General features: G+C 43.9%; 1 protein-coding gene and 1 non-coding gene across 3 annotated transcripts in view; one reads left to right on the forward strand and one right to left on the reverse strand.

The window, feature by feature from the left end:
• Window positions 1-27038, reverse strand: part of LOC101826526 (protein farnesyltransferase subunit beta) — an 80000-nt gene that overhangs the window by 42762 nt on the left and 10200 nt on the right. For both annotated transcript variants that reach the window (XM_040742879.1, XM_040742880.1), the window contains exons 2-4: window positions 15257-15321; window positions 6633-6705; window positions 5194-5285 (exon numbers count right to left, since the gene is read on the reverse strand). In XM_040742879.1, the coding sequence (XP_040598813.1) occupies window positions 5194-5285; window positions 6633-6705; window positions 15257-15321 (230 nt within the window). The remainder of the gene's footprint in view (window positions 1-5193; window positions 5286-6632; window positions 6706-15256; window positions 15322-27038) is intronic.
• Window positions 18217-18320, forward strand: LOC121139629. Its single transcript, XR_005876538.1, has one exon. It is a non-coding gene; the product is annotated as a small nucleolar RNA U13 (small nucleolar RNA).

The raw sequence follows: 27038 nt of genomic DNA on the forward strand, positions 1-27038 counted from the left end.
AACCTTTTCACATGTGTAAGCTATGTGTGTGCTGGAGATGAGGGCAGGGAAATAGTAAAACTCCAAGCTGGCTCTCTGCCTGCTGTATTTTTGTACATGGGAGAAACAGACCACATTTCAAAGCATTCCCTTTCCTTGTGCAAAATAAATGAAAAGGTGCTACAAATCTGTGAGGGAGTCAGGAAGAGCGGGCAGAAGACACAGAGGGGTGGTGGAGGGAAAATAATGTGATCATATTTAACTTAAAAAATTTTAAATTATTTCAAACAATACAATTTTTAAGCCAGACGGTGGTGGTGCATACCTTTATTCCCAGCACTTGGGAGGCAGAGGCAGGAGCATCTTAGCCATTTCCTGGTCTATAAAGCAAGTTCTAGGACAGTTAGGACTGTTACACAAAGAAACCCTGTCTCAAAAAAATTATTATTTTAAATAAAACCCTACAAGAATCAAGGTTTTCTATGTCTTCAACTGCAAGCTCCTACAGCTTATGAACTGTGATTGTCATTTCTCTTCAGATTTTGGTTGAGTCTTTAAGGCTAAGATATCTCTCCAGCCCTGATTTTTATTTTTCTTTAAAATAAAAAAATATTTACTGCAGGCAGCGCCGTGGCTTAGTTGGTTAAAGTGCCTGTCTAGTTAAAACAAAAGATTTATTTATTTACTTACTTATTTATTATGTATAGTGTTCTGTTTGCATGTATCTCTGCCGGCCAGAAGAGGGCATCAGATCTCATTATAGATGGTTGTGAGCTGTCATGTGGTTGCTGGAACTTGAACTCGGAACCTCTAGAAGACCAACTAGTGTTCTTAACCATTGAGCCATCTCTCCAGCCCTGATTTATTTTTCCAAAATTAATTTTTAAAATACATCTGTCTTTAAGCACCTGTCTTTAAGTCCAGAACTCGGGGACAGAGGAGGTGGATCTTTTTCTATGAGTTCAAGGTCAGCCAGATCTATATAGGATTACATAGACACTGTCTCAAAAACAAAAACAATTTTTAAAAAACGTTTTCCAAAATGTAGGGAATCAATATTTGAGTACATTAGCGAATAAAAGGATAAACCAAAAAATAAAAATAAAATAGACAAATGAAAAGGCATTATTCCAGTTTAGGTGGTCTGAAAAAAACAATCCACACATTTTTACAAAAACCAGTAGGATTTCTCTGGACTTAACAAAAACTGTTATTCCCTTCCCAGTGAGCAACTAGGCTCTGATCACAGTATTATTTGGACCATCAATTAAGTGTTGCTGCTAAGCACAAGACAAAAATGCAGCATCCTTATGTAAAAGTCTTAGCCATTTAAAAGTTCCTTAAATTGAGGGCCATCGAGAAAGTTCAGTGTGTAAAAGCACTTGTCACACAAGACTGACAATGGAAAGCTAGATGTGGGGATTCAAACCCATAACCCAGCACTTCTACGTGGAAATGGGAGGTAGAGGCAGAATCACCTGGAAGTTCCTGGGCCAACCAGTCTGGAGTGTGCTGAGCCTCAGAAACAAGAAAACAAACAAACAAACAAACACAAAAAAACTACTGAGCAAGGTGGAGAACCAACTACCAAAAGCTGTCTTCTGACCTTCACACATGCACCATGGTGAGGCATGCCTACACCAGTAACCTACACTCTCATATGCACACCATACAACACACACAATAAAAAACGACAACAAAATAAAAATATATGGGCTGGAGAGATGGCTCAGGGGATAAGAGACTTGCAGTGCAAGCATGAGACCTGTGCATGGGCACGTGCACACATAGGCATATCACACACACACACACACACACACACACACACACACACACACACACGCACTCAGACTCACTAAATCAAGCTAGGGGATACAGTCTAACGATAGAACACTTATCAGCATGTGCAAGGCCCTAGATTCACTCCCTAGTACTGGAAATGAAAAACTGGACTTTAAAGTTCATTAAAGCAAGTTGGATGTGTTGGCTTAAGCCTGAAACCCCAGCACTCAGAGACTGAAGCAGGAAGCTGCCATGAGTTCAGGGCCAGTCTGGGCTGCATAGTGAGTTTCCGTCTACAAAGTAAGATCTGTCTCTAAAACAAGAAATTAACTAAAATAATAAAAATAAGGTTTATTAAGTCAATGCTCAAAAGAACCATGAATAAATGCTTTCAAGGCAGCTGTGAAACAAACTCTTGGCCATTTCTTATTAAAGTGGCTCTTGAAATTGAGGCAAATTGACTCTTTATTTTCAAAATATTCATTTTGGTGAGGAGGGGATAACAGGGCCTGGAACTCCCCATATAGTCGACGCTGGCTTCACGATTCACAGCAATCTGCCTGCCTCTGCCTCCCCTACTTACTGCCTGGCTAAAACATTCTTTTAATAATAAAATAATAAAGATATATTGTAGGAAATCCAAATAAGCTTAGAGATGAAAATTTGTAATCACTTTGTTTGTTTTTGGAGGCAAGGTCTTACTATGTAACTCTGGCTGTCCTAGGCCTCACTGTGTACACCAGGCTGGCCTGGAACTCGGAGATATCCACCTGCCTCTGCCTCTGCCTCTGGAGTGCTGGGACTGAAGGGGTGTGTGCATCACTATGCCCAGCTAAAACATTACAATTACTTTCAGTCTCACTATCCATACTGAACTGTAGCATAGGTACATGTAACCTTCTGAGGTTTTGTTTTGGTTTTCTGTGCATAATCATCAGTATTTCTTGTTTGTTTGTTTGTATGTTTTCCTTTTGGTGTAGGGGTAGGTGGCACTTTAAGGGATCAAACCTAGGGCCTCCACCATGCTAGGCAATCTCTGCACCACCATAGAATAGCCGCAGCCCTTTTCTGTGTGTGTTTGTAAGAGGTCTTGCTGGCCTGACTCTAGGCAACCCTCCTAGCTCATCCTTTCTGAGTGATGCGATTACAGGTGTGTGCCACTACACCTGGCTTCCCACCTATCCATGCTCTTGATCTATAAAAGTTGAAGCTTTTTAACCATCTGTTTTCACATCATATCCCTTTACAAACACAGTGTTATATGCAAATATAAAGAAACCTTAAATGGCTGAATATTTCATGGTGTGTACTACCATGCAACTAATCCACTTACACTAAGTAAATTTTAAAGCATCTCTTGCTACTGACGCTGCTCACTATGAAAGCCTTTAAAGGGGCCCCTCTTCCCATCTGGTTCTCTCTTTCCACCATGTGTGTCCCGGGTCAGACTCAGGTCATCACACATCAAGGCAGGTGCCTGCTGAGCCATCCCACACGCCCCTCTCTTTCTATCTGGCATTGCCACAAAAGCAGCTGTGACACTGACTTCTTCAGATAAGCCACACTGAAAAAAAAAGTCTATAAAACCTACAAAAAAAAAAAAAGCTGATGGTTTGAGCTGGTCTCTGCAGGGCCCCGTCTTGTCTCTCTCTGCACAGGCTCTGTGGCCTCTTCCCTCAGGCCTCCATGCATCTCTCACTGAATCCTTCTAGCCCCTCCCTTCCCTCATATGCATCTTTCCTATTCCAGCATACATCCTGACAGTGTGGGTGTTGAGTGGGGGGGCTTCTCAAACAACTCTCAGCCCCCAACTGGTATTTCAAAAACACATGGGCCTTTATTTTGACAGTTAAATTCCTGCTACTGCAGAAACTGTGTCCAACTCCACTTCCAGGGCTGGAAGCAAGCAGGCTTGTTGCAATGTTTGGATTATAAAAACAATGCATATTTTCCCTCTGCCTCAGAGATATGAAGTCTAAGGGTTAATGGCTTGATTCTTCATTATCTTCTCCATCCGCATTCATCACAAGACATCCTTCCCAGGAAGGCAAGAATGAGAGGTTATTGTTAAAGAGAATGAATGAGACAATGCAGGTTCTGTTCTTCTGACCTGGCAGTGTGACCCAGGCAGGGACTAGGGACTAGGGAGGGCTCTAGCAAGCCTCCACCAGTCTTGGCACAGCTGCCATCTTCTGTTGTGGAAAAAAAAAACTGCGTTGGGTCCTTGTGTTCCCAACTCCTCACCCTTGGGAGCACAAGGGCGCAGAGGCACACAAGCCAAAGAGACATGTTCTCAGGGAATCCTGAGGTTCAGTTCCTGGCCACCCTTTCCTATCTCAGGTATTTCCAAAGAGACATGCTCTCAGTGAACCCTGAGGTTCAGTTCCTGACCACCCTTTCCTATCTCAGGTATTTCCAAAGAGACATGCTCTCAGGGAACCCTGAGGTTCAGTTCCTGACCACCCTTTCCTATCTCAGGTATTTCCAAAGAGACATGCTCTCAGTGAACCCTGAGGTTCAGTTCCTGGCCACCCTTTCCTATCTCAGGTATTTCCAAAGAGACATGCTCTCAGGGAACCCTGAGGTTCAGTTCCTGGCCACCCTTTCCTATCTCAGGTATTTCCAAGGATGGAGGCATGATCAGTTTTTGGGTCTTTTTTTTTTTTTTCCTTTAAGTATGATTGTGACGAGCATGAAGCGTCATCTCACAAATGCCATCTGCTCCAGCAGCTTGGGACACATCCCATCTGGTTCTCTCCTTCCACCATGTTGTTTACATGTCCAGTCATCGACCAGAGGTCTATGAAAAATGTGAGTCATGGCATTGGTGCACTAGGGCAGTAACCCTCTAGTCCTGTGGAGCTGGTCTGTCCCCAGGCACAACACCACCATGGAGGTATTCGAGGAAGGCAAGAATACTGCGATTCACACAGTGGTACATGCTTTCCATAGCAGCTCTGAAACACACATGTTTCATCACGACTGTCAGAGATGATGGTGAGGACTCCTCTCAAAGATTGGACCAAGAATACATGGGAGGCAGAGGCAGGTGGATCACTGTGAATTTGAGGCCAGCTTGGGCTTCATTGCAAGTTCTATGACAGCCAAGGCTACAAAGAGACACTATCTTAAAAAAAAAAAAAAGAAAAGAAAAAGGATGAGGAGGAGAAAAAGAGAGAGAGGAGGGAGGACACACACACACACACACACACACATCTCTGGAAGTTCAAAGAGTGGTTCCACCCACCAAGTCACAACAGGCTTTGGAGTGGAGGAGTTTCCAGAAGTTGCTAGAGGTCAAGGGAAGGGCAAGTGTTTCTTTGTAACACCCTTTCCTCCCCATTTACAACAACTAAAACAGGAACAAAAAAGAATTTCAAATCCAAGATGTGATTCCAGAGGACACCCAAGGTTCCCCAAAACCAGACTCACTCTGCAGCCACTAATTGGGGGATGGGTTCATCTAGGAGTTCCAAGCTGTGCAGGATCCAGTAGCAGAGCCAGGGGCGGCTGGCATCCAGACACTGAGGACAAGGAGAAAACACACCCTTTATTCAGTCACTCCAAGATCCTGTGGACAAGGCTACATCTGTCTTAGTCCCATAAGCCAAGCAAGAGAAGGAGGTACCCTTCCTTGGACAGCAATTGATAAATGAAAGATGCTTTGCTTTGTGTCCTTAGCCAGGAGATGAAATGTCCTTCGGCAACAAAACGACATAGGAAACAAACCTTAAACCCAGTGGCCCCTTCCTTGCAGATGTCCAAGCAAGTCTGAGCAGAGCACTTACACACTGCTTTCTTCCTAAGGCAGACCCAAGGAAATGCAATCTTTAATTCATTCGTTTATAGTTTCAGCAAATGTCTGGTATCTACATGTGCCAAGCATTATAGACTTGAGGGGCCTGGTGATAATGGAAGCTGGTCCTGAGTCTTGGGATGCTCAGCATGTAGAATATAGGGTTGACTCTATTAGAGAAGGAGACAGCAGACACATAAGCTGTCCCATGTCTTTCTGGAACAAGGTGAACATGTGTACATACACACATGTTAATTGCTGCTATGAGCAGAAATAGCACTGGGGACCTGGAGGAGGCTGAGTGTGGATGGAGACTGGGCAAAAGCTTCTAAAGGCAATGTGTGTGGACAGACCTTGAATCTAATTCAAGTCAGACATGGCTGCTGAGGACCCCACACTGGACAGGGCAGGGCAGGAGGTACCAGTTACCAGTTCTACTTAAAGTAAACGCAGTCTAGGGAGACCAGTTTTTCTTCTGGTTATAAAAGAAGTAAATGGCAGAGTTGGGGTGTAGACTGTGTTACTCAGGTTGCCTATGAGAAACCCCTCCACAAAAAAATCAAATATAGAACTCTGAAATAAAAGCCAATTAAAGGCTTTGCGAAGGGAGGCAGGGAGACGGCACTGCTGGTCACAGCCTTTTCTACCCCCGCCACAACTCTGAAGTTCTTCCATGAATCTCATGGAATTAAGATTCACTCTGTGTTTAGTGTCTTCTGGGACCCAAGTACTGGTCCACGAGCCAAGACAGACACTGGATCAAGGTGTGGGGATGACAAGGAACGTGACTTAATGTAGATGCAAAAGAAGTCACCAGAATGCATGCAGTGATCAAATGATGGAGAGGCCTAATCCATCCAGGGTGTCCCAGCAGCTCTAGGGGCCAACAAGGAGGGTAGAGACTTTATTTAGCCCCTTTCAAGTGGAGTTCCAGCTCTGAAACGGCAGCCTATTTCCTGCCAAAACTACGTGATGCAAGAGATGCATCTGCAATGGGTAAAAACCAACAGCTGTTTTGTGTTCAAATAGGAGTATGCCCAGTGTTTGGCAGAAAGTTCCCCGGCAACATTTTTACCTCATAGGCATCTGTCAGTTGTCGAAGGCCTCTTTTCAGATAATGGAAGTGCTTCTCCCTCTGCAAAATGAGCCTGGAAAGACAAAGAGCCTGTAAGCTCACGCCCCAACTACACACACACACACACACACACACACACACACCACAGTCACAGTGGGATACTTGGTAATTTCAGCATGTACAAAGGCAACTACACCAGGGAAAACAGACACACATCTGAGTTCCTAGGATTGCCTATACTGTCGTGGCAGATGTTCTGAGAGAAAACACCGTGTGAAGGAGATGACTGCCCTGCACTGGGCACACACTGCTAGGTACTAACAATCTATCCAGAAAGTTCCTGGGACTGCCCTTGCGGTGAGCAATCTAACTGCTCGCTGCTTCTCTGACTTGGTCAACCCTAGTCACTTCAGTCATTTCTTCTAGGACCACTAGACTGAAAGCTGTACTTTGTTCCCTGCCCACCCCTTGGCTGTCCATCTGCTACTCCTGCCCCAAAATTCCACGTCCCACGTGCTGACCCACAGCCCTGGCCGCCAGTCACGCCTGTGGCCCTGGGATCAGCACCACCGGCTTTAAGATGGAATGTGCTGCCCATGGCCACCTGCAAGGGCAGAGAGAGAGGCGGGACTTCTTGCTTAGTTTTGAAAATGGTCTGTGTCAAGATGTTCACCAAGCCTGCTGACTATGGAAATAACAGGAAAGAGAACCATTCTCTTCTAGGTAGTCAATTCAACAATTGTTTCTAGAACTCCCACTGTTCTGTGCTCAGAATATGATCATTAATGTGGTCTCTACCTCAGAAAAAAATCTTCCAATGAAGGAATGGAAATGCTGTCTTAAAAAAAAAGAAAAAGGAATTTACCTGTTGTAATCCTAGCACTTGGAAGGAAGGGGGACCACAAGCTCAAAGCCAGCCTACATAGCAACACCTTTCTCAAAAAAAAAAAAAAAATCATGGTGGCATCAGGAGATGCCGGGTCTCTGAGCATTAAGAAGGGCTATTCCTAAGTCACTGAGGGATTGTTAGTACTTTCTAAACTGAGTAGGTTGTTTTCAAGCATCAGTTGTTATAATGTAAGGCTATGCCTCTCTACCTGTTTACCAGGCACCCACTTGCCTTCTGCTTTCTTCCCGAACTGAAACAAAGCAAAGGCCCTCACAGAGCCCAGTCAGATGCTGCCATGCTACTCAGCTCCAGCCTCCAGAATCATTATGGCACACGCCTTTGATCCCACCTCAGAAGGCAGAGGTAGGTGGATCTCTGTGAGTTTCAGGTCAGCCTGGTCTACACAGCAAGTCCCAGGCCAGCCAGGGCTGCAAAGTAAGGCCCTGTCTCAAAACAAAAGGAAACAACAACAAACAAAAATCCTGAAAACAAAGCTGGGCATAGGAACCCATGCCCATGAACCCAATACTCAGGAAGCAGAGCAAGAGGATTGCTATTAGTTCAAAGCCAGCCCAGTCTACATAATGGGTTCCAGGCCATCCTGACAACTTGTCTTTAAAACAAAACAAGCAAAGCCTAAGAGCAAATGGGAGCCACTGAAATATAATAAGGATGACCCTGAAAACACACTAAGCCAAAGAAGCCACTTACAAAATACTGCATATTATATGATCTTATTTATATGAAATATCCACAAAGGGAAAATCCCTAGAGACAGAAAGTAGATTATTTGGTTGCCTAGGGTTCAGGAAGATGAAGGAGCTGAAGATAGAGACTAAGGGTATTAAAATGTCCAAAACTTAGTCCTGGTAATAGTTATATAACTCTGTGAATACACCAAAACCAATGAATTATGCATTTCAACTCAATGGCTTATGTAATTGTATTTCACTAAACATTATTTTTTCTAAAAAGAAACAAAGTTGGACATGGTGATATGTACCTATAAGCCCAGCGTTCAGGAGGCTAGTACAAGAAGATGGCAAGGCTAAGACCAAAAAGTTCCAGACTTCCTGAGATATTAAAGCCCTTACTAGGCAAGCCTAAAGACCTGAGTTCAATCCCTGAATCCTGTGCAATGACAGGAGGGAACCAATTCCACAGTTGTCCTCTGACTTCCACATGTGCCTACACACATACACATACACACACACACACACACACATAGACACATACTAATAATAAAAAGAATTTTAAAGATTGTTACTGAAGTAGTTTAAGCAGCAGGAGATGTGACCCTCCAATAAGGGTCTACATCCTCAGAGACTGAAATGATGCAATAAGTGGATGTATAAAGCCAACCAAATCTAGGACTTTGAAGTGGGGAAGAGCAGACAGAGGAAACTATGTGGGGTTTCAGCCCCGGATTTCTTGGGAATGAGGAACACAGATCCCAGGAGCTAAAGTTTGGTTGCTGTTGTGAGGGCATTAGAGAATCTATATATGATGAAAGGGATTGGAAGTCAAGAAATATAAACATTTTAGTGAAGCCAGTTGGCAGACATTTCTAGGTGGATTCTTGGTAATCTTTAAAAAAAAAAAAAAACAGAGTGTAAGCCAGTTGATCTCAAACTCAAAATCCTTCTCCCTCAGCGTGAGGGCTTATGTTATACCTGTGTGCTATCAAATGGCTTCCTTGCTGGGACTGTTTAGGAGACAGCAATGGGATGAGGGGGACAGCAGACTAAGCAGGAGGGAGGGAAAATGGTAAGCAGATTTCTGAAATAGCTCATATGTCCTGGCACAGCCTGAATAAGATGGAAACATGGGCTATGACAAGAATTAGTAAGATCATTAATGGAGGCTAAGAAATCAAGTCAGGTAAAATTAAGTGTGGTATTTGAACTACTAACTGAACAGGTCTACCCTAAGTAGTCCAGGTTGGCTTTGAAATGAAGGTCTTCATGCCTCACCCTCCCAAGTGCTGGGGTTACATGCATGTACCACAAGCCAGGCTTTGGCTGGGGTTTTTTGGATTTGGTTTTTTTTGTTTGTTTGTTTGTTTGGTTGGTTGGTTTTGGTTTTGGTTTTTCGAGACAGGGTTTCTCTGTGCAGCCCTGGCTGTCCTGGAACTAGCTCTGTAAACCAGTCTGGTCTAGACTCAGAGATTCACCTGCCACTGCCTCCTGAGTGCTGGGATTAAAGGTGTGTGCCACCATGTATGGCTTTTTTGTTTGTTTGTTTTGTTTGTTTGTTTTTTTTAATGAGACAGAGTTTCTCTGTATTGTTTTGGAGGCTATCGGTCCAGCCCGGCCTCGAACTCACAGAGATCCACCATGAATGGCATTTTTACTGAGTTAAACAATTAAACAAATCCTTCAAATATTCAGAAATGCAGCTACTGAGTCAGCTCAGCAAGTAAGAGTACTTGTTGTCACCATGGCCTGATGACCTGAGTCCAATCCCTGGACCCCACATGGTAGGAGAACAAAACTGTCTCCTGCAAATTGTCCTCCACCTCCAAACACCATACTATGACATGCCCCTTGTATGCATGCACGCGCGTGCGCGCGCACTCGAGTATACACACACACTCACACACACCATTTAAAAAAAATAAAAGAAATGTCTTTCAAGTACTGAAACCCTGGGAAGTCTTCTCCTTGTCTTCTGAACAAACTTTTTATGTGACAAGGGACTTTTGGGTCACTAAGAAATCAAAGAGCTCTGAGACTGAAGATTTTGGCCTCCAAAAGGCAACAGGTTGGCTTGCTGGAAGTGGTAAGTGAACTGCCTGAACCCCTACTTTGCAGGAACAGCTAGCTAATGGAGGGAGACCTCAATCACCTCCTCATCTACTTCAGGTTGGTCCCTAGAGAAAGAAGTGAGACAGCTCATAGATAAGCCCCTCCTAAGAAGCTCCCCTCTAACTTTGAGCTTCCCCATAGACAGCCAGGCCCCAGGAGTCCTGCTGAGAAGGGAGTTGTTGAGGTTTTTCCTGCTGGGTCTGTCTGAAGATAAACTTCAGTCACATATGATGGGGGGGTGGCTTTAGAGGATGTAGGGAGAGATTATTTCCAGCAACCATTTCCCCAAGCCAACTTCTTCTTTCATTCTCATCCATTTAATTATAAGCATATAAACATAATGCTAAACTGAAGTGTCCAGTTTATTTTGGTCAGTCAGAAACTACACTTAAAGGCTACTGTTAGGAGCTAAATTGTGCCCCCCCCCCAATTAATGTTGAAACCTTAACCTGTGATGTGACTGTGCTTAAAATAAGACCTTTAAGGAAGAATTTAAGGTTGGGTAAGATCCTAAGGGTGGAGCCCTATCCAATATCACAGCTTTTAGTAAGAGAAAGAATGCTAGGGGTGTGGCCCAGCGTTGAGTGCTTGCCCAGCACGCACAAAGGCCCTGGGTTGATCCTAGTCCTGCCCTGAAGGGACTATGGATAGAGGGAAGACACTAGGGAGTCTGAGCACAAACAAAATGCCATGTGAGGACATAGCCAGGCAGCAAACTGCAAGTCCTGGGGACGGGCCTTAGGAGAAACCAGGCCTCCTGCCATCTTGACCTTGATCCAACCTCTTGAACTGTGAGATAATAAGTTCCTGGGTTTCAGAACAGCCCAAGCTGACTCACACCCTCAGCTTTCCCCTTTCATTCTCTGTGTAGGAAGTTAAAAGCCAAAGCTCCTCCCACCCCCAAGAGTGCAGCCTCAAAGCCAAGCAGGTGAAAAAGAAAATCAGAGGCTGGAGTGGGAGGACAGGGATGGCACCAGGTTTCAGAACACCAATGGACGTGGATACTCAAAGAACAGGCAGGGGGAGACGGGGGGGGGCCGCGGTATCTACTACACACCACGGGACCAGCTAGTGATACAGGTTATATTTCTGGGATAAGCCTCCTTGGCTTCCTCTCCCTCCAACCTCACCCCACACCACCATTGAGCTCTGCTTCCTGAAGTCTTAGGACTTTTTGAACATGTTGTCCCCTCTGTCTAGAACATTCTAGACATTTCTAAGTTAGCCAACTCATCCCATGGGTCATCTTCGGTCTCAGCTTAACTGTTACTTTCTCTGAAGAGTGACCCCCATCTGAGTTATATGTGTCCTGGCCTCTTAGGCATTCCACTGGTAACTGGTGGTTATGTTCATACCCTCAAGAGACTGCCAGCCCAGCTGAAGTAGGACACAGCCTGTCTTGTTCAGGGCCACTCTCCAAGCCCTACAGAGTACCTGGTGAAAAGCCTCTGCACTCCATAAGCCCCTCCACCAATGCAGCAATCCAAATCAGACCAAATCAAACCGAATTTTTAAAAAGCCCCCGTTAGGAAAAATGCTCCTGGATGATTTTCCAGCCCCCCAGAGAGGAGACGGAAAAGTGAGACCAGAAAACCACATGTTTTCAAGAGGGCAGTATAAATACCCTGTGGGAGTGGTCTTGAGCATCTCTGGGGTAAGGTGTCATTTTCTGACAAAAAGTATTAGAATTACAAGGGGCCAGTGAGATGGCTTGCCACTAGGCATGACCCAATTTTAAGGGTTGATGGTACAGGGCATCAGTGGAACACCTAGTACGTAGGAAGGGTCCTAAATTTAACCCCCAGCACCATAAAAAGATAATAGGAGAAAAGGGGGCTTCTTGGTACTGACCACCTCACTCCAGGACAAGTGCACACTTCAGTCATAAGAAGCAATAAATATTTTGTTGTTGTTGTTTTGAGACAAAGTCTCCTGTAATCCAGACCAGTCTTAGTCTTGAACTTTGGAAAACTGTGAAGTCCTGATCCTCCTGCTTCCCCAAACCCCACTCCCCAACCCCATCTAAACTGCTAGGATGACAGGCATATGCCACCACCCCTGACAGAAAAGTCATTTCTGAGAAGAGGATTAGTTGTAGAATGTAGCAGCATCCAGCGTCAGCCTTGAACTTCAGCCACATCTGTTTCCTGGCTTTGGCTCTAGCAGGATGAATAGCGAATGCCGCCTCAGCAGCACCGCAGGCATTCCAGGGCCTGTGCACAGGCAGTGGTCCTGACAGTGTGTCACATCCGATCAACATCACAACCTTAGAAATACAAGCAGGTGGGACAGCCTCCAAAACAGTACTGATAAATCCTGTCTTGAAAAAACAAAACAAAACAACAACAAAAAAATACAAGCAGGCTACATCACCTAGGTGCACTGTCAGCCTCTGATTGTGCATGGTGGTGAAACATGAGGGGGGTATTCTGGGTATTGAAGAATACCCAGAATTCCTGGTGCATTCTGGAAAGTACTCTACACACCGTACCATGTCTAGATTGATCCTTATACCCCAGAAGCTCATTCTATAGAATTTAGCTTCAGTTTCAGATTGATTTTCTGATTTATATACTCAGTTATTCAGACAAAATGTGTAATATCTCTACATCAGTTAACATCATAATTATCTTCAAGACACTCATTTTGGCCAACAGTGGCATGCATGCCTTTAATCCCAGCACTTGAGAGGCAGAGGCAGGAGGATCTCTGTGAGTTTGAGGCCAGCCTGATATACAGAGTAAGTTCAAGGACAGCAAGAGCTATACAGAGAAACCCTGTTGCAGAAATCCAAAACCAAAATCAAAGTCAAAATAATAAAGAAACACAGACTCGTGGGCTAAAGAGAAAGCTCAGTGGTTAAAAGTGCTGGTTGCTCTTGCAGAGGACTTGAGTCATCTTCCCAGCACCTGTATGGATATGGTGGCATACATCCATCATAATTCCAGTTCCTGGGGATCTGACACTCTCTTCTGACCTCTGCAGGCCAGACATATACATGGTGTATATACTTACATGCAGGCAAAACATTCATAAAATACCAGGTTTTTTTTCATTTTTTCAAGACAGGGTTTCTCTGTATTGTTTTGGAGGCTGTCCTGGAACTCACTCTGTAGACCAGGCTGGCCTCAAACTCACAGAGATCCACCTGCCTCTGCCTCCAAGTGCTAGCGTGCCCCACCAACGCCCAGCAAGTAAAAAAAAAATTTTTTTTTTTGGTTTTTCGAGACAGGGTTTCTCTGTGGCTTTGGAGGCTGTCCTGGAACTCACTCTGTAGACCAGGCTGGCCTCGAACTCACAGAGACCCGCCTGCCTCTGCCTCCCAAGTGCTGGGATTAAAGGCGTGTGCCACCAACGCCCGGCTAAGTAAAATATTTTTAAAAGACACTCATTTTTCAGCTGGGTGGTGGTGTCACATGCTTTTAGCCCCAGTACTAGCCAGGCAGATGCAGATAGATCTATAAGTCCAAGGCCAGCCTGGTCTACAGAGAGTTTAAGGACAGCCAGAGCTCCACAGAGAAACCCTGTCTTGAAAAAAGCCAAAAAGAAAAAAAAAAGAGAGGGAAACACTCATCTTCACAGACAAAAATGACAAAAATTGAAACAAAGAAATAGAAAAGAGAAATTTTGAAAACAGAAAAAAAGAGAAATAAAAAAAGATAAAAACTGGAAGCTATGATTCCTGAAACAAACACAGAAACCTGATATATTCTGTTTCTAGACAGTTCTAAGCCCAAGAAGAACACTTGTTTTCCACAGCACCTGACCTAAGTTCTATGAACTGGGGTGGGGGTCTCTTTTACTGTCCTTCCTCACCACTCCCCAAATGACCCTTCCAGATCCCACAGCTGTCCTCATTTCATTAGAATGACAGAGTCCAAAAGATCTAATTGATGGGGAATGAGAAGGAGTGTCAGATGTCACAAGTCCCTTGAGTGGGAACGCAGAGCCCCAGGCAGGAGACAGTGACTCAGAGCTCCATCAGGTGAGTCATCTGTGAGCACAATGGCTAACAGCAAAGCCCTCTCAAATACTCACAGCCTTAACCATCAACAAGTCCAACCACCTCTGGGGAAGCCCAGCTGGGGCAGATTTGTGTGGAGGCAGTGAAAGCGGCATAGATTTTCTTAGTGTTCATTTCCCCTGCGCTGTTGACATAAATGTCATTTGCTGAGCTCCAGCTGTGGCAAAAGGAATAGTTCTGCCGACTGAGGTCTCAGCTTTGGGTAACACAGAGATGCAGCCTGGCAGGCTAAGAAAAGACTCTTCTAGCTGAGTCTGACAAAGTCTCCATGTTGGGTCGGGGTCCTGCAACAGGTGCTGCTTGCTTGAGAGTACAGACAGGCCTTTGTAGAGGTCAACCCTGTTTCCTGATGAACCAGTCTCACAAGGCTTTTATGTCCTCAGCCCAAGGACTAAGCAGAATTCAAAAGACTGCCCATCCTGAACACTAAAGGGTTGTTTCTAGGCTGGGGATGTGTGATGTGCATGCGAGGCTCTGAGTTCAAACCCTAGCATTTCAAGACAAATGACGGAATGAATTTCTACCTCTGTGGCCTCCTTAACTGTCTGAAGACGTCAACAAACATGTTAAACAAGGTGAGGCAGGACTTCAGGCCACACAGCATCTCAACCACCATGGATCACTTGGTGTCTCCACATTTAATTTGGAGAGTATCAAAAAAGAACTATTCCAGGGACGTGAGAGCTGGCTCCACAGGCAAGAGCACCTGTTCTTCTCTTCCAGAGGACCTGAGTTTGGTTCCCAGCACCCACATCAGGTAGCTCACAACTGCTTGATCTCCAGTTCCAGTATTGTAGAAATTTAGTCCAGCTGGTTGGAGAAATGCTCTGTGATTAGTTAGGTGAAGGCAAGGAGGAAAGATAAAAGGGTCCCTCTGGCCCCCCAGCCCCTACTCATGGCTTACCTTGGTACTAGGTGGTTAAACTTGTAAGAACTGAAGACCTCCTGGATCCTCTCTTCTACTTTGGCCTTTAAGGCAGCAGGACATGGAAGAGAGAAAACACATAGATGAGATGCTATCAACTTTCTCTTCCTATTGCCACAAATGTCTAATGCCTTGGGTTTTTCAGCACAGTGGTGTACTGCATCGAGATTGAGAGGCTCTGTAGCATGACAAGCTTAATGACAAACAGGAGGCAGAAACTGGAGAGGTAGTGTAGGGTCAGGGACCCCCAAAACAAGAATTTCGGGAATGTCCTTGGTTTTCTAGCCAGGAATGCCAGAATGGGGGCTCTGGTTTCCTTATCTCCTAAATGTGTGCCTTGCCTGGAGTGAGGCTTGGCATACGTAGTTCCAGTTTCTATTGCTTCGATAAAATACCAAGACCAAAAGCAGCCTGGAGGGGAAAGGTTTATTTCATCTTACAACTCCTAGGTCCCCCTCTATCATTGAGGAAGTCAGGGCAGGAACATGGAGGCAGGAACTGCTTGCTGTTTTGCTTCCCATGGTTTTCTCAGCCTTTATTACATAACTCAGGACCACCTGCCCAGGAATGGCACCACTCACCCACCATACTCCAATCATTACTTAAGGAAATGCTTAATCCCAGCACTTGGGAGACAGAGACACGTGGATCTCTGAGTTCCAGGACAGCCAGGTCAGTCAGAGCTACACAGAGAAACCCTGTCTCAAAAACACAAAAAAAGTGAAAATAAAGAAAAAAAGAAAATGCCCTATAGTCTTACCTATAAGCAATCTGAATTGAAGCATTTACTCAACTGGAGTTCCTCTTCCCAGATAACTAGTTTACAACAGTTGACAAACAATTTAGCCAGACCAGGCTATATATGAGGGTGGGAACAAAACCCCAGTCTGGACAGTAATTCTTCCTGGTGAACAGAATTGGCTCTCTAGACTTTCATGGTGGAAATGGGTTACCTACTCCCCAATTTCAGCCTACTCCTAAATGTAAAGTTACCTACAGAGGTGAGAATGTCATATAGTCTTGATCAGGGCTCTATGGTGGGTCATTAAAGGAGAGCTATTTCCCCCTGGTCAAAAGAATAAAATCTACCTCTGGCCTTGGGTTAAGACCTAACATATCAAACTAACCCAAGACATAAGAGTTAACCCAGCTGGACCTGTCAATCACTTGGTGATTGGAAGGAATAAGTATCTCTATAAGAAGATAATGAACTCCCTTCCCTTCCCACTTTCAACAGTTTCTCATGAAACTATGCCAGAGGGCTCTGCTTAGGTTCAAATTACTCCAAAATGCACCTCCCTCCCTCCTTTTTTTTTTTTTTTTTTTTTTTTTGAGACAGGGTTTCTTTGTATTGCCCTGGCTGTCCTGGAACTCACTCTATAGACCAGGCTGACCTCAAACTCAGAGATTCGCCTGCCTTTGCCTCCTGAGCACTGGGATTAAAGGCACCACCACCACCTGGTCAACACATCTCCTTGTTTAACTTTTTCCTTCTTTTGGATACTTGTAAAGCTTAGACATGTTTTCCTAGACGATTTGGGATTTCACACTCTCCTGATGAAGTCCACCACTCTGCCTTCTGCCATGAGTCAGAACTCCATTGTTTTACCTGAATGCCTAACTCAAAAAGCATGGCTTTCTCTCTTTCTCCCTCCAGGTTCCTCCTCTGGACAGCTGTTAAGAGGTACAGCTTTGCCTGCCCTGGAACAGTTCTTTTAAACTCTAATAAAAATGTCCTCAGGGTTTTTTTTTAACTTTTTATTGATTCTTGATGAATTTCATATCATTCACCCTTCTCCCTGTCCCTCCATATCTGCCCTCCGCCCTTGCAACCTCTCCACCAAAAAAAAAAAAAAAAAAAAAAAAAGAATGACTAAAAACAAATTGAAACAAAACAAAAAATCATCTTGCTGTAGAAGTTGCAGTGTGTCCATGTGTCACGCTGTGTCACCCAGTCTGCCCTTTTGCACAAACAGCTTTACTTGCAAATGTTCACTGCAATGAGTCGCTGGTCTGGTTTGAGGCCTCTGGCTTCTGCTACACTACCAATACTGGATCCTCACCAGGACTCTGTTGGACATCCTGTTGTTACCCTCACACCATCGGGGCCAGCTCTCCTGCACCCACACCACCAGGGCCAGCTCTCTCTCCAGCACTGCCCTGGCCAGGGATGGGACCAGCTGTCCCTCTCACACCCTCGGGGTGGCTCTTCCTTGGCGAGGCCACCAGGGCCAGTTCTACCGCACTGACTAGGCGAGGTACAGGGCCTGCTCTCAAGGAAAGCGGCCAGGGCAGGACCAGCTCTCCTGCATCCTCACTTCCAGGGCCAGCCCTCCCATGCTGCCCAAGCAGAGGTTGGGGGAGACAGGGACAAATCAGCTCTCTCATCTGCTGAGGCCATTCTTAAATTCTTTTATTAATATAGATGAGGATAAAGGTGAAGGACAGAATATTGTTTATAAAAACACACTGGTGTCATACGAGCTTCTCCAGGCACTCAATCCATGATCTCCAAAAAGTAACAGTAGCTGCCCCTTCCCATGTAGCCCTTTGACTTCCTCTCCCTAAATTCTAAGAGACACCACACGTAAATGACTGATTTGATAACTGCTAATATTTCTTTGGGTAAATGAAGACCTTCAGGTAACAGCAAATGTGTACCACCACTCCTTATTAAGTCTGTGTAGCAAATACACAACGCATGCACACTGCTGGGAAGTTCAAGTGCAGAAAGGTAGTATGTTCGTCTAAAGAATATAGGAACTAGCCAGGCGGTGGTGGCGCACGCCTTTAATCCCAGCACTTGGGCAGCAGAGACAAGCGAATCTCTGTGAATCTGAGGCCAGCCTGGTCTACAGAGTGAGTGCCAGGACAGGCTCCAAAGCTACACAGAGAAACCCTGTCTCAGAAAAAAAAAGAAGAAAAATTATAGGAACTAGATCCTTTTTTGGTTCAGAAGCATGATGATTGGGAGTTAAGCCACTGTGTGATGTGTGCCGCCCATTAAACGTTGTTACAACGTTGGCACATTTCCCATCTGACATAAAACACAAAGAAAGAAAGAAAGAAAGAAAGAAAGAAAGAAAGAAAGAAAGAAAGAAAGAAAGAAAGACTTATAGGAACTAGCCTCAGGAGATGGAGTAGCTTGTGATGTACGGAGCCAGGAAAAAGAATAGAGGCCTGTGCTGTGGGTGAGGAAGATGAGGAAGGCCCTGCCCAGCTCTTAACCTTCACTGTTCCACCTCCCCTCCCTCGTCTCTTCTTTCCCTCTAAGAGTCCATTTGCAGTCCAGAGTTCTCTAAGATGGTCTTTTTGAAGAGGCAAGTGTTCCTCCTCTCCTCCACAGGGTGCCTGATGAATCCATTTCCTTCCTGCTGACTTGTGACTAAATATCGGCCTTTGAGTGGTAAGAAATCATCTTGGATCCAGTAACAAAACTAATGGCAGTTTGGGTGATTACCTCCCCATACCAGTCACTCAGAAGCAATGGGAGTAGACACTGAGGGACTAGGAGGAGGCGGACTCCCAGGTAGGCAGGCAGATAGGGAGACACCATGACTAGGTAATAAAGATGGCGAACTTCCAGGATGGCTTGCTTCTTCATCCTCTAAACCTGAGTGAGACAAAAGCCGACAGTGTAAAACAAAGGCCTTGTGGGCTTTTTCTCCTGCTAGTGGGTTCCTTGAAAATGGCTGACTCGGCAAGTCCACGGCCAGATCAGGACAAGTTTACACAACAGTTGTAGGCCAATGGGCCATCCTGTCTTTCTTCAACCTGACCTGCCCTGAAGTATAGAAGGATGACCTTTCGAAGACTGAAAGCCCCCCAGCCCTCAAGGAGAAGCTGTTTGCTTTGCAGGCCTTTCCCTCTGCTTACCTGCTGGATGTGTGTGTTTCTTCACCCCTAATAAAAGCCTTTCTTCAACTGCTGACTCTGTCTGCTCTTCTCTGCTCTACCCGAGATTTCTCTACTGATACCTGTTAGTGCACGAGATCTTCCCTGTCTTTTAATTCTCTTAACTGGCAGAGAAAATGAACTGGATCACGACGCCCACGCTGTAACAGTACCTTTTGCTTGAGTAGGATGCCCATCTGTCTCTATATGCATAAGGATTGTTTTAGGCCTATTACTTTAAGGTACTGCAGATTCAAGAGAAGCTCTGAAAATAAGAAGAGGATAGACATCCTTCTGTGAGAGAAATCCATACCTATTCACAAAATACCCATTTGTAAGAATGTTACCATCTGGGCCCAGCGTTGGTGGCACACACCTTTAATCCCAGCACTTGGGAGGCAGAGGCAGGCAGATCTCTGTGAGTTCGAGGCCAGCCTGGTCTACAAGAGCTAGTTCCAGGACAGCCTCCAAAGCCACAGAGAAACCCTGTCTCAAAAAACCAAAGAAAAAAAAAAAGTTTAAATGCATGGAAAAGGCACCTATGTAAATCTACACAAACATTCCTTTAGTTTACTTTTCCTGGTCACCTTTACACACACACACACACACACACACACACACACACACACACACACACACACACTGTCCTTTGTTGTTAGTGGAAGATATTATATAAGCTTTCATCTCAACCATTTATCCTCAAGCATCTATCTTCATGTATGTATGTTAACAAACTTATTTTCTTTTGTTATACGGATCTGGTGGAGGGCGGGGAAAAAATTTAAAGGCTAGAGAAAAAATTATTTTCCCTTCTCTACTTTTTTTTTTAAAGGGAAGGGTACTTTGCCTGCATGTATGTCTATACAGTACTTGTATGCCTTCTGCCATTGGAAGTCAGAAGAGGACATCAGATCTCCTGGACCTGGAGTTATAGACACTTATGAGCCATCATGTGGATGCTAGAAATTGACTGTAGGTCCTCTGGAAGAGCAAGCAGTGCTCTCAACCACTGAACCATCTCTCCACTCCCTCTGTTTTGTTTTTTTCCTCCCCTTCTCTTGTTTCTGTGCTGGGGATAAAATCCAGGGCCTTGCACAAGGCAGGCAGCACTCACCATCTAGCTATATTCCTAGCCCTGAAAGATTTATTCTCTCTGTTCTATGAAATTATCAATCAAATACACAACTGGTTCCTACCAAAGATAGTATGTTATTGTCAGGTTGACGTTTCAATAAAATAAAACTGAAAGTCACCCAGGAATTTTTAAAGACATCAACTACTAAAATGCCAAGGAAAGAAAATCTGGGTCTCTGTCACACACATATCTCCACAGTCTCAAAAAATGGAGACTCTCAGAAAATCAGGACACCAAAAAAACCTTTCTTTCTCTCCCTCTTTCTTCCTTTTTCACTCATTTATTGAGTTGTATGTTTCAGATTCTGTTTTACTGTGTGTGTGTGTGTGTGTGTGTGTGTGTGTGTACACGCTGCTACAAATGTGTGCAGTGTCTACAGAGGCCAAAAGAGGGAAGAGGATGTTGGATTCCCTGGAGCTGGAGCTACAGGCAGTTGTGAAATGACTGGCTTGACTGTTGGGAACTGAACTTGGGTCCTAAGAGCAGTATCAGCTCTTAGCCACTGAGCCTTCTCTCCAGTTCCCACTGTTTTGTTTTTGAGACAGGGTCTCATGTAGCCCAGGCTGGTCTGGAACTCACTACGTAGCTGGGGACGACCTTCAACTCCTGTTCCTGCCTCCACCTCCCAAGTACCCAGATTCCTCTGAATTCCTGTTCTTATACAGTGAGTTCTCCTTGAGGTTGTAAGCTATATAATGATCCTGTTCCTAGGAAATGTTTTTCGTTTTTACAATGCAAAGGATGGACACAGAGTCTTGAGAATGCTACGTACATGTTCTATCATTGAGCTGTACACCCCAAGAGCTCTCCCTGGGAAACTTAAACAAACAAACAAAACCATTGTCCATTGAGTGAGAGCGTCTAGTTCCTTTGACAAATGTGCAAAACTGACTTGCATTAATGAGGAGAGAGGTGATGTGAACTATCTAAAATTTATTTACATTTGATTTTAGAACATGTTTTGGCATTTGTATTTGAACACACAAAAATATCTTAATACATATAAAATCAAAATACATAAATGATGTACATTAAATACATTCATTAGATTATAGCTATAAGTTTCTTTTCCATGATACTCCTTTATGGACAATTAGTAAATAGATTTTTATCAAAGTTGTGTTACAATTAAAAAACATGGCTGTTTTTGTAAAGGATCTTTATGCTTAATTTCCTTCTCATGACAGGATAATAGGAAGTGCCAAACCCAACAAGCAGCAACATTCAAGACCCAGGTAGGTTTTTTTTTTTTGTTTTTTGAGCTTTTTTTGACATGGTCTCCTGAGTCTAGGCTGGCCTCACACCCTATGTACCTGTGGATAACCTTGAACTTCTGCTCCTCCTGCTTCCTCTACCAAATAATGGGATCATAGCACCCAGAACCACCCTCAGTTTATGCAGGGACTGAACCCAAGGCTTTGTGCATGCTAGGGAAACCCCAACCCCATAAACTTTTATGTCACTCCAAATGATCGGTAAAAGGACTGTTATGAGATTTCACCAAGAAGAGAGGAAACTAATTCCTCACCTTTAAAAGATGATTACATTATCAGATTGTTTTGTTAAGTGTTCAGAGAAACTTCTAAACAGTTTTTTTTCCTTTTTGCTGAGAAAACTTAAAATATAAATTTAAGAGGCAATAAAGGAGGATGAATGGTGACTCTATATGGAGACATTTTTCCATGGTTTCTGGGTTTTGCTCCATTTGAAATCTACATAAACTTTATCATCTGAGATGGGCTATTCTTGCTATTGAGATGGTAAAGCTGCTACTCAACCCTCATTCACTGCTGATAGATAATATATATATTGTCAATAAATAATGTTAAGAGATTAAGTATTTTAATATCTAATCTAATATATAAGTAATAAAAAATACAAGATGGAAACAAGTATTATTCACAAAAAGGCAACATTAGATTTGTAGTCTCTAGATTCAAAAATTATATATATACATATATGCATACATATATGCATACATATATGTTTTATTTAGTTATTTTATTAGTATGAGAGTTTTGCCAGCATGTGTGTCTGGGCATCACTTCCACGCAGTGCCCTCAGAGGCCAGAAGAGGATGTTGGATCCCCTGGAACTGCAGTGCAGACAGTGGTGAGCTGCCATGCGGGTGCTGGGAATTGAACCTAGGTCTTCTGGAAGGGCAGTCCATGCTCCAAATCACTGGGCCATCTCTCTACCCTCCTCAATTTTATATTTATAATATGCATATAACACAGAAGATGTTCTTATGATATATGAAATGTAATATAACATATCCATCTGCTGTATATATTACATATGTATATCTGACAGATGCAATATGATAAAATTATCATTAAAATTTTGTTCTTTTTTATGGTTTTCAGATACAAGTGTATACAGCATGTATATGTTTCTAATCATTTTATAGTCATCATTTTTTAGTGCCAACAATTAGATATGGCCAAGCACTTTGCATTCTAAGCTCTAATAGCTAAAAGAATTAAATACTGACCACACAAGACCTGATGAGTTACAGAACTGAAAATAACTAGACTCTTTTGTAAATTGCTGTTTTCTCTGATTTTGTTTTGTAAAGTCTTTGTGGTGTTTATAGCTGTTGTCTGCTGATACTGCTACAAAAATCCTTTTTCTATTAGAACTCTGTATTTAACAGGCATTAGGAGGCCACACTTACAGCTGAGCCTTCAAATAAGAGAGACAGGACTGGGAGACAGCTCTGCAGTTATAAGCACCTGCTGTTCCTCTATAGGACCCAAGCGGGGTTCCCAGCACCCATATTTGGTGGCTCATGATTGCCAATAGCTCTAGCTCCAGGACACCCCCATGTCCCTTTCTGTCCTTTTTGGGCCCCTGAACACACATGGTACACACACACACACACACACACACACACACACACACACACACACACACACACACACACGCTTTAATACAGCACTTGAGAGGCAGAGGTAGGCAGAATTCTAGGAGTTGGAAGTCAGCTTGGTCTACAGAATGAATTGTTTCAGGGTTATATATAAAGACCTGTCACATCCACCCCCAATTATAATCAATAAATCTTTAGCACATACAATCTTTATAAATGAAAGATAAGGAAAAGGCACAATGAAGAAGAACTCAGCATTCACAAAATTTCAGAAGATGCCAGCTAAACTTAGCCTATGAGCCCTTCCTTCTGAAAAGTTACTTATGTTTGGCCCAAAAAGGGGGCCTCTGGCCCTGTCTTCCTGCCTGCCTGCCTGCCTGCTGTACTTTTTGCTCTCTACCCCCAACATAGATCAGATCAAAGGACAATGCCTCATCACACCAAGGAGGGAGAATTAAAAGCTAACCACAAGACTAGGTTAGCATCAATTTCTCCAGAGAAAAACAGTTCTGAGGCAAGGGACATACTGTCAGCCAAAATGGAGTCCCTGCTGCCAGCCCTTCCAAAAGTCACTAAGGTCAGAGGTTATGGAGAAGGGGGTCTTATGCATAGAGACCTGACACTAAGGGAATGTCTTCTAAGCCTTGCTGCTGTACTCTCCTGACAGGCACATGCAAATGCAAACTTGAGGAATTTTTCACACCAAGCCAACAGATTGTAACAGAGGATCCCAAATCCTCAAGACTGAAGAATGAACAAGGAAAAGATGGGACTGCTGTGAAGCAGGGACCCTAAAGAATTACTGTCTCTGTGGGAATCTTTTGCTCAGGGAGAACAGGCTGAGCCTGGGGCCAGAGGAGGAGGCCTCGTCCCCAAGGAGAGACTGCATGGCTCTGCCACCTCATCTCACAGCTCAGTCACACACAAACGTCTCCTTTTATCTTTCCTATAAAGCTGTAACACCTCAACATCAAAGGCAGACAGAATCTAAGAACTTTTCTTTCCTCCCCATTTCTGTAAGTAAATCCGTTATCCTTTACTAATCTGTTTCCTTGTTTCTCTGCAATATAGGGAAACTGAGGCAACACATTTCCAGACCTAAGTGCCCACAGTGCTATCTTCCCACACCCTTTCTCCTGCCTGCCCCAACGACCTTTCCTTTGCTTACCTCAGGTTCTAACTACCTCACTGGGTTACTCCTTGCTGGATGTTCATGCATGTATATGTTCACACATGCTAAAAAACTTCTAATTGTGGCTGGGAATGGTGGCACTAAGGAGGCTGGCATTTGACACTGGCTACACAACAAGTTCAAAACCAACCCGGGCTACATAGTTAGACTCTATTTAAAAACAACAAAACCAAATAAGCAAACAAACAATTCCAACTCACTCTTGTTAGTCTGTTATCTGGTAGTCTACTGGGTCCTAGTCAGAGAGACTCAGACAAGAAAAATGGCTGTTCTCTTCTCCTTCGCTCCACTGAGAGACCACACTGAAAAGCTGTGTCCATTTTCCTCCAGATTCGGCCAAGAGTTCCGTGTCTGTGACCATGTTCCTTTGAATCACTGTTTCAGTAAACTTAATATAGGCTGAGTTTCCCAAGTCCCAATACTGAATCCCCAAACCTAGACATGGCCTTGGGGACTTCTACCCCCAGGCAATGAGACAGAATTAGGGAGGAAAAAAAATGACAGTCACATTCCTCTTAAATTTTTATTAAAATCTAGTTGGGCATCCTGGCATGTACCAGTGATTCCAATGTTGAAGAGACAGAAAAAGGATGATCAATGCAAGTTCAAGTCTAGCCTGGTCTGCAGAGCAAGCTCTAGGAAAACCAGAGCTATGTGGTAAAATTCTGTCTCAAAAATAAACAGTTTAGGGCCTAGAGAGGTGGTTCAACAGTTAAAAGTACTTGTTCCTGCAGAGGACCCAGGTTTGAGTTCCAGAACCTATATGGTGGCTCACAACTGTCCATAACTCTAGTTCTAGAGATTCCAATGCCCTTTGCTGACCTCAAGAGAACCAGACAGGCACCTAGTGCACAGACATACATAGGCACAAAACATCACATACATAAAAATAAACACATCTACATTTTAAAAAATAATTTAATTTCTCTGTGAGTTCAAGGCCAACCTGATCTACAGAGAAAATTCCAGGACAGTCAAGGCTATACAGAGAAACCCTGTCTTGAAAAAACAAGCAAACAAAAAAATTTAACGTAATTTAATATCCAATTCAGGAGCCAATGACTCAGTGTGTAAAATCACTTGCTGTGATTTCACTTGAAGACCTGAGTTCTGATCCCAGCACCTACATACCAAGCTGGACATACATGGTCCACACACACCTGCAACCCCTGGCTATGGGAGACAGTGACAGGAGGGTCACTAGGGCTTGCTGGCCGCCCCAAGAGCTCCAGGTTTATGGAGAGTTCTCAAGACCTCCAGGTTTATGGAGAGCTCTCAAAGGAATACAGACCACTGGCTGTCTCACAACACACATATACAGCTCTGTCCCCCTCCCCTCCCTGCGTCTCCCTCCCTTCCTCTCCCTCCTCTCCCTCTCTCCCCCATTCTCCCTCCCCCCCCCCCTCTCACACACACACACACACACACACACACACTCACACACACCTTATACAGGTGAACTAGGCTTGGATAGTAAAGGTGTTTGCCTAGCATGCATGAGGCTATCGGCTCAACTTCCCAAGCACTTCACAAAAATAAATAGAAAGAAAGAGATACTGAGGGGCTGAAGGAGATTGTGAAGCTGTGTTTTTTACTGTTTTGCTGTCTAAAATCATGAAGAAGTGTGAAAACTCTATGGTTCTGAAACTTCTAAAAACAATAACAGCAACCCTTCAATTCAGGCATTTTCACACGCAAAAAGAAGAAAACATAGGCGCATGTGCACCTCTGCTGACCTCTCACTTTTTCTTTAAATTTCCCTGCTTCCTTTCAATCCCACTATTCTATTTAATCTCTCCTTTCTGCATAAAAATCCTACAGGCGGTGACCAGGCTATAGGCAACTCAACAGCCCCATAGCAACTGATCCTTTTCTTGTGCATAAACAGCAAAGGGCCCTGGGCTCAGCTCCCCAGAGCACAGGACACCACTCAAGGCTGTGTAAATGAATGCGGGCTGCATCTCAGGAAAAGGCCTAGAGTACCTAATCTACCTCAGAATTCTGCTACATGACAAGGTTACAAGGCCAGGAACAAGCATGGAAGATTAATTCCCAAGAGACCAGCTCTTTAATAATAAAAATAGCCCCAAATAAGTGAGCCCCAAATTATTGAATCCTATTTAAACACATAACCAAGCCGGGCGTTGGTGGCGCACACCTTTAATCCCAGCACTTGGGAGGCAGAGGCAGGCGGATCTCTGTGAGTTCGAGGCCAGCCTGGTCTACAGAGCGAGTTCCAGGACAGCCTCCAAAGCCACAGAGAAACCCTGTCTCGAAAAAACCAAAATAAAAAACACATAACCAAAGGCTGTTTAAAAAAAAAAAAGAGTGGGTAAAGGTGCTGGCAGCCAAACCTGACCACCGAGTTCAATCCTGATGGCAGGAACTGACCCCTGCAATTTGTCCTCTGGCCTTCCGCACACACACTGTGGTAAGATGTGCACAAGTTCTTGCTCACACGTACACACAAATAAGTAAATACATATAATTTATTTTTCTTTTAAGCCTTGGGACAATAGAAGAAATTTAAACATAAGCAGGATGTCAGACAACATTATAAAATTATTTTCCTTTTTTTTTTTAGATGCTGTTGCTTCCTTTACATAGAAGGAAGTCATTCTTAGGAGACAATGTCTTCATCTTACTTTCAAAAATTCATGACAAAAATCAT

The sequence above is a fragment of the Mesocricetus auratus genome, unplaced genomic scaffold, assembly GCF_017639785.1.
Source record: "Mesocricetus auratus isolate SY011 unplaced genomic scaffold, BCM_Maur_2.0 Super-Scaffold_15014, whole genome shotgun sequence".
Lineage (NCBI taxonomy): Eukaryota > Metazoa > Chordata > Mammalia > Rodentia > Cricetidae > Mesocricetus > Mesocricetus auratus.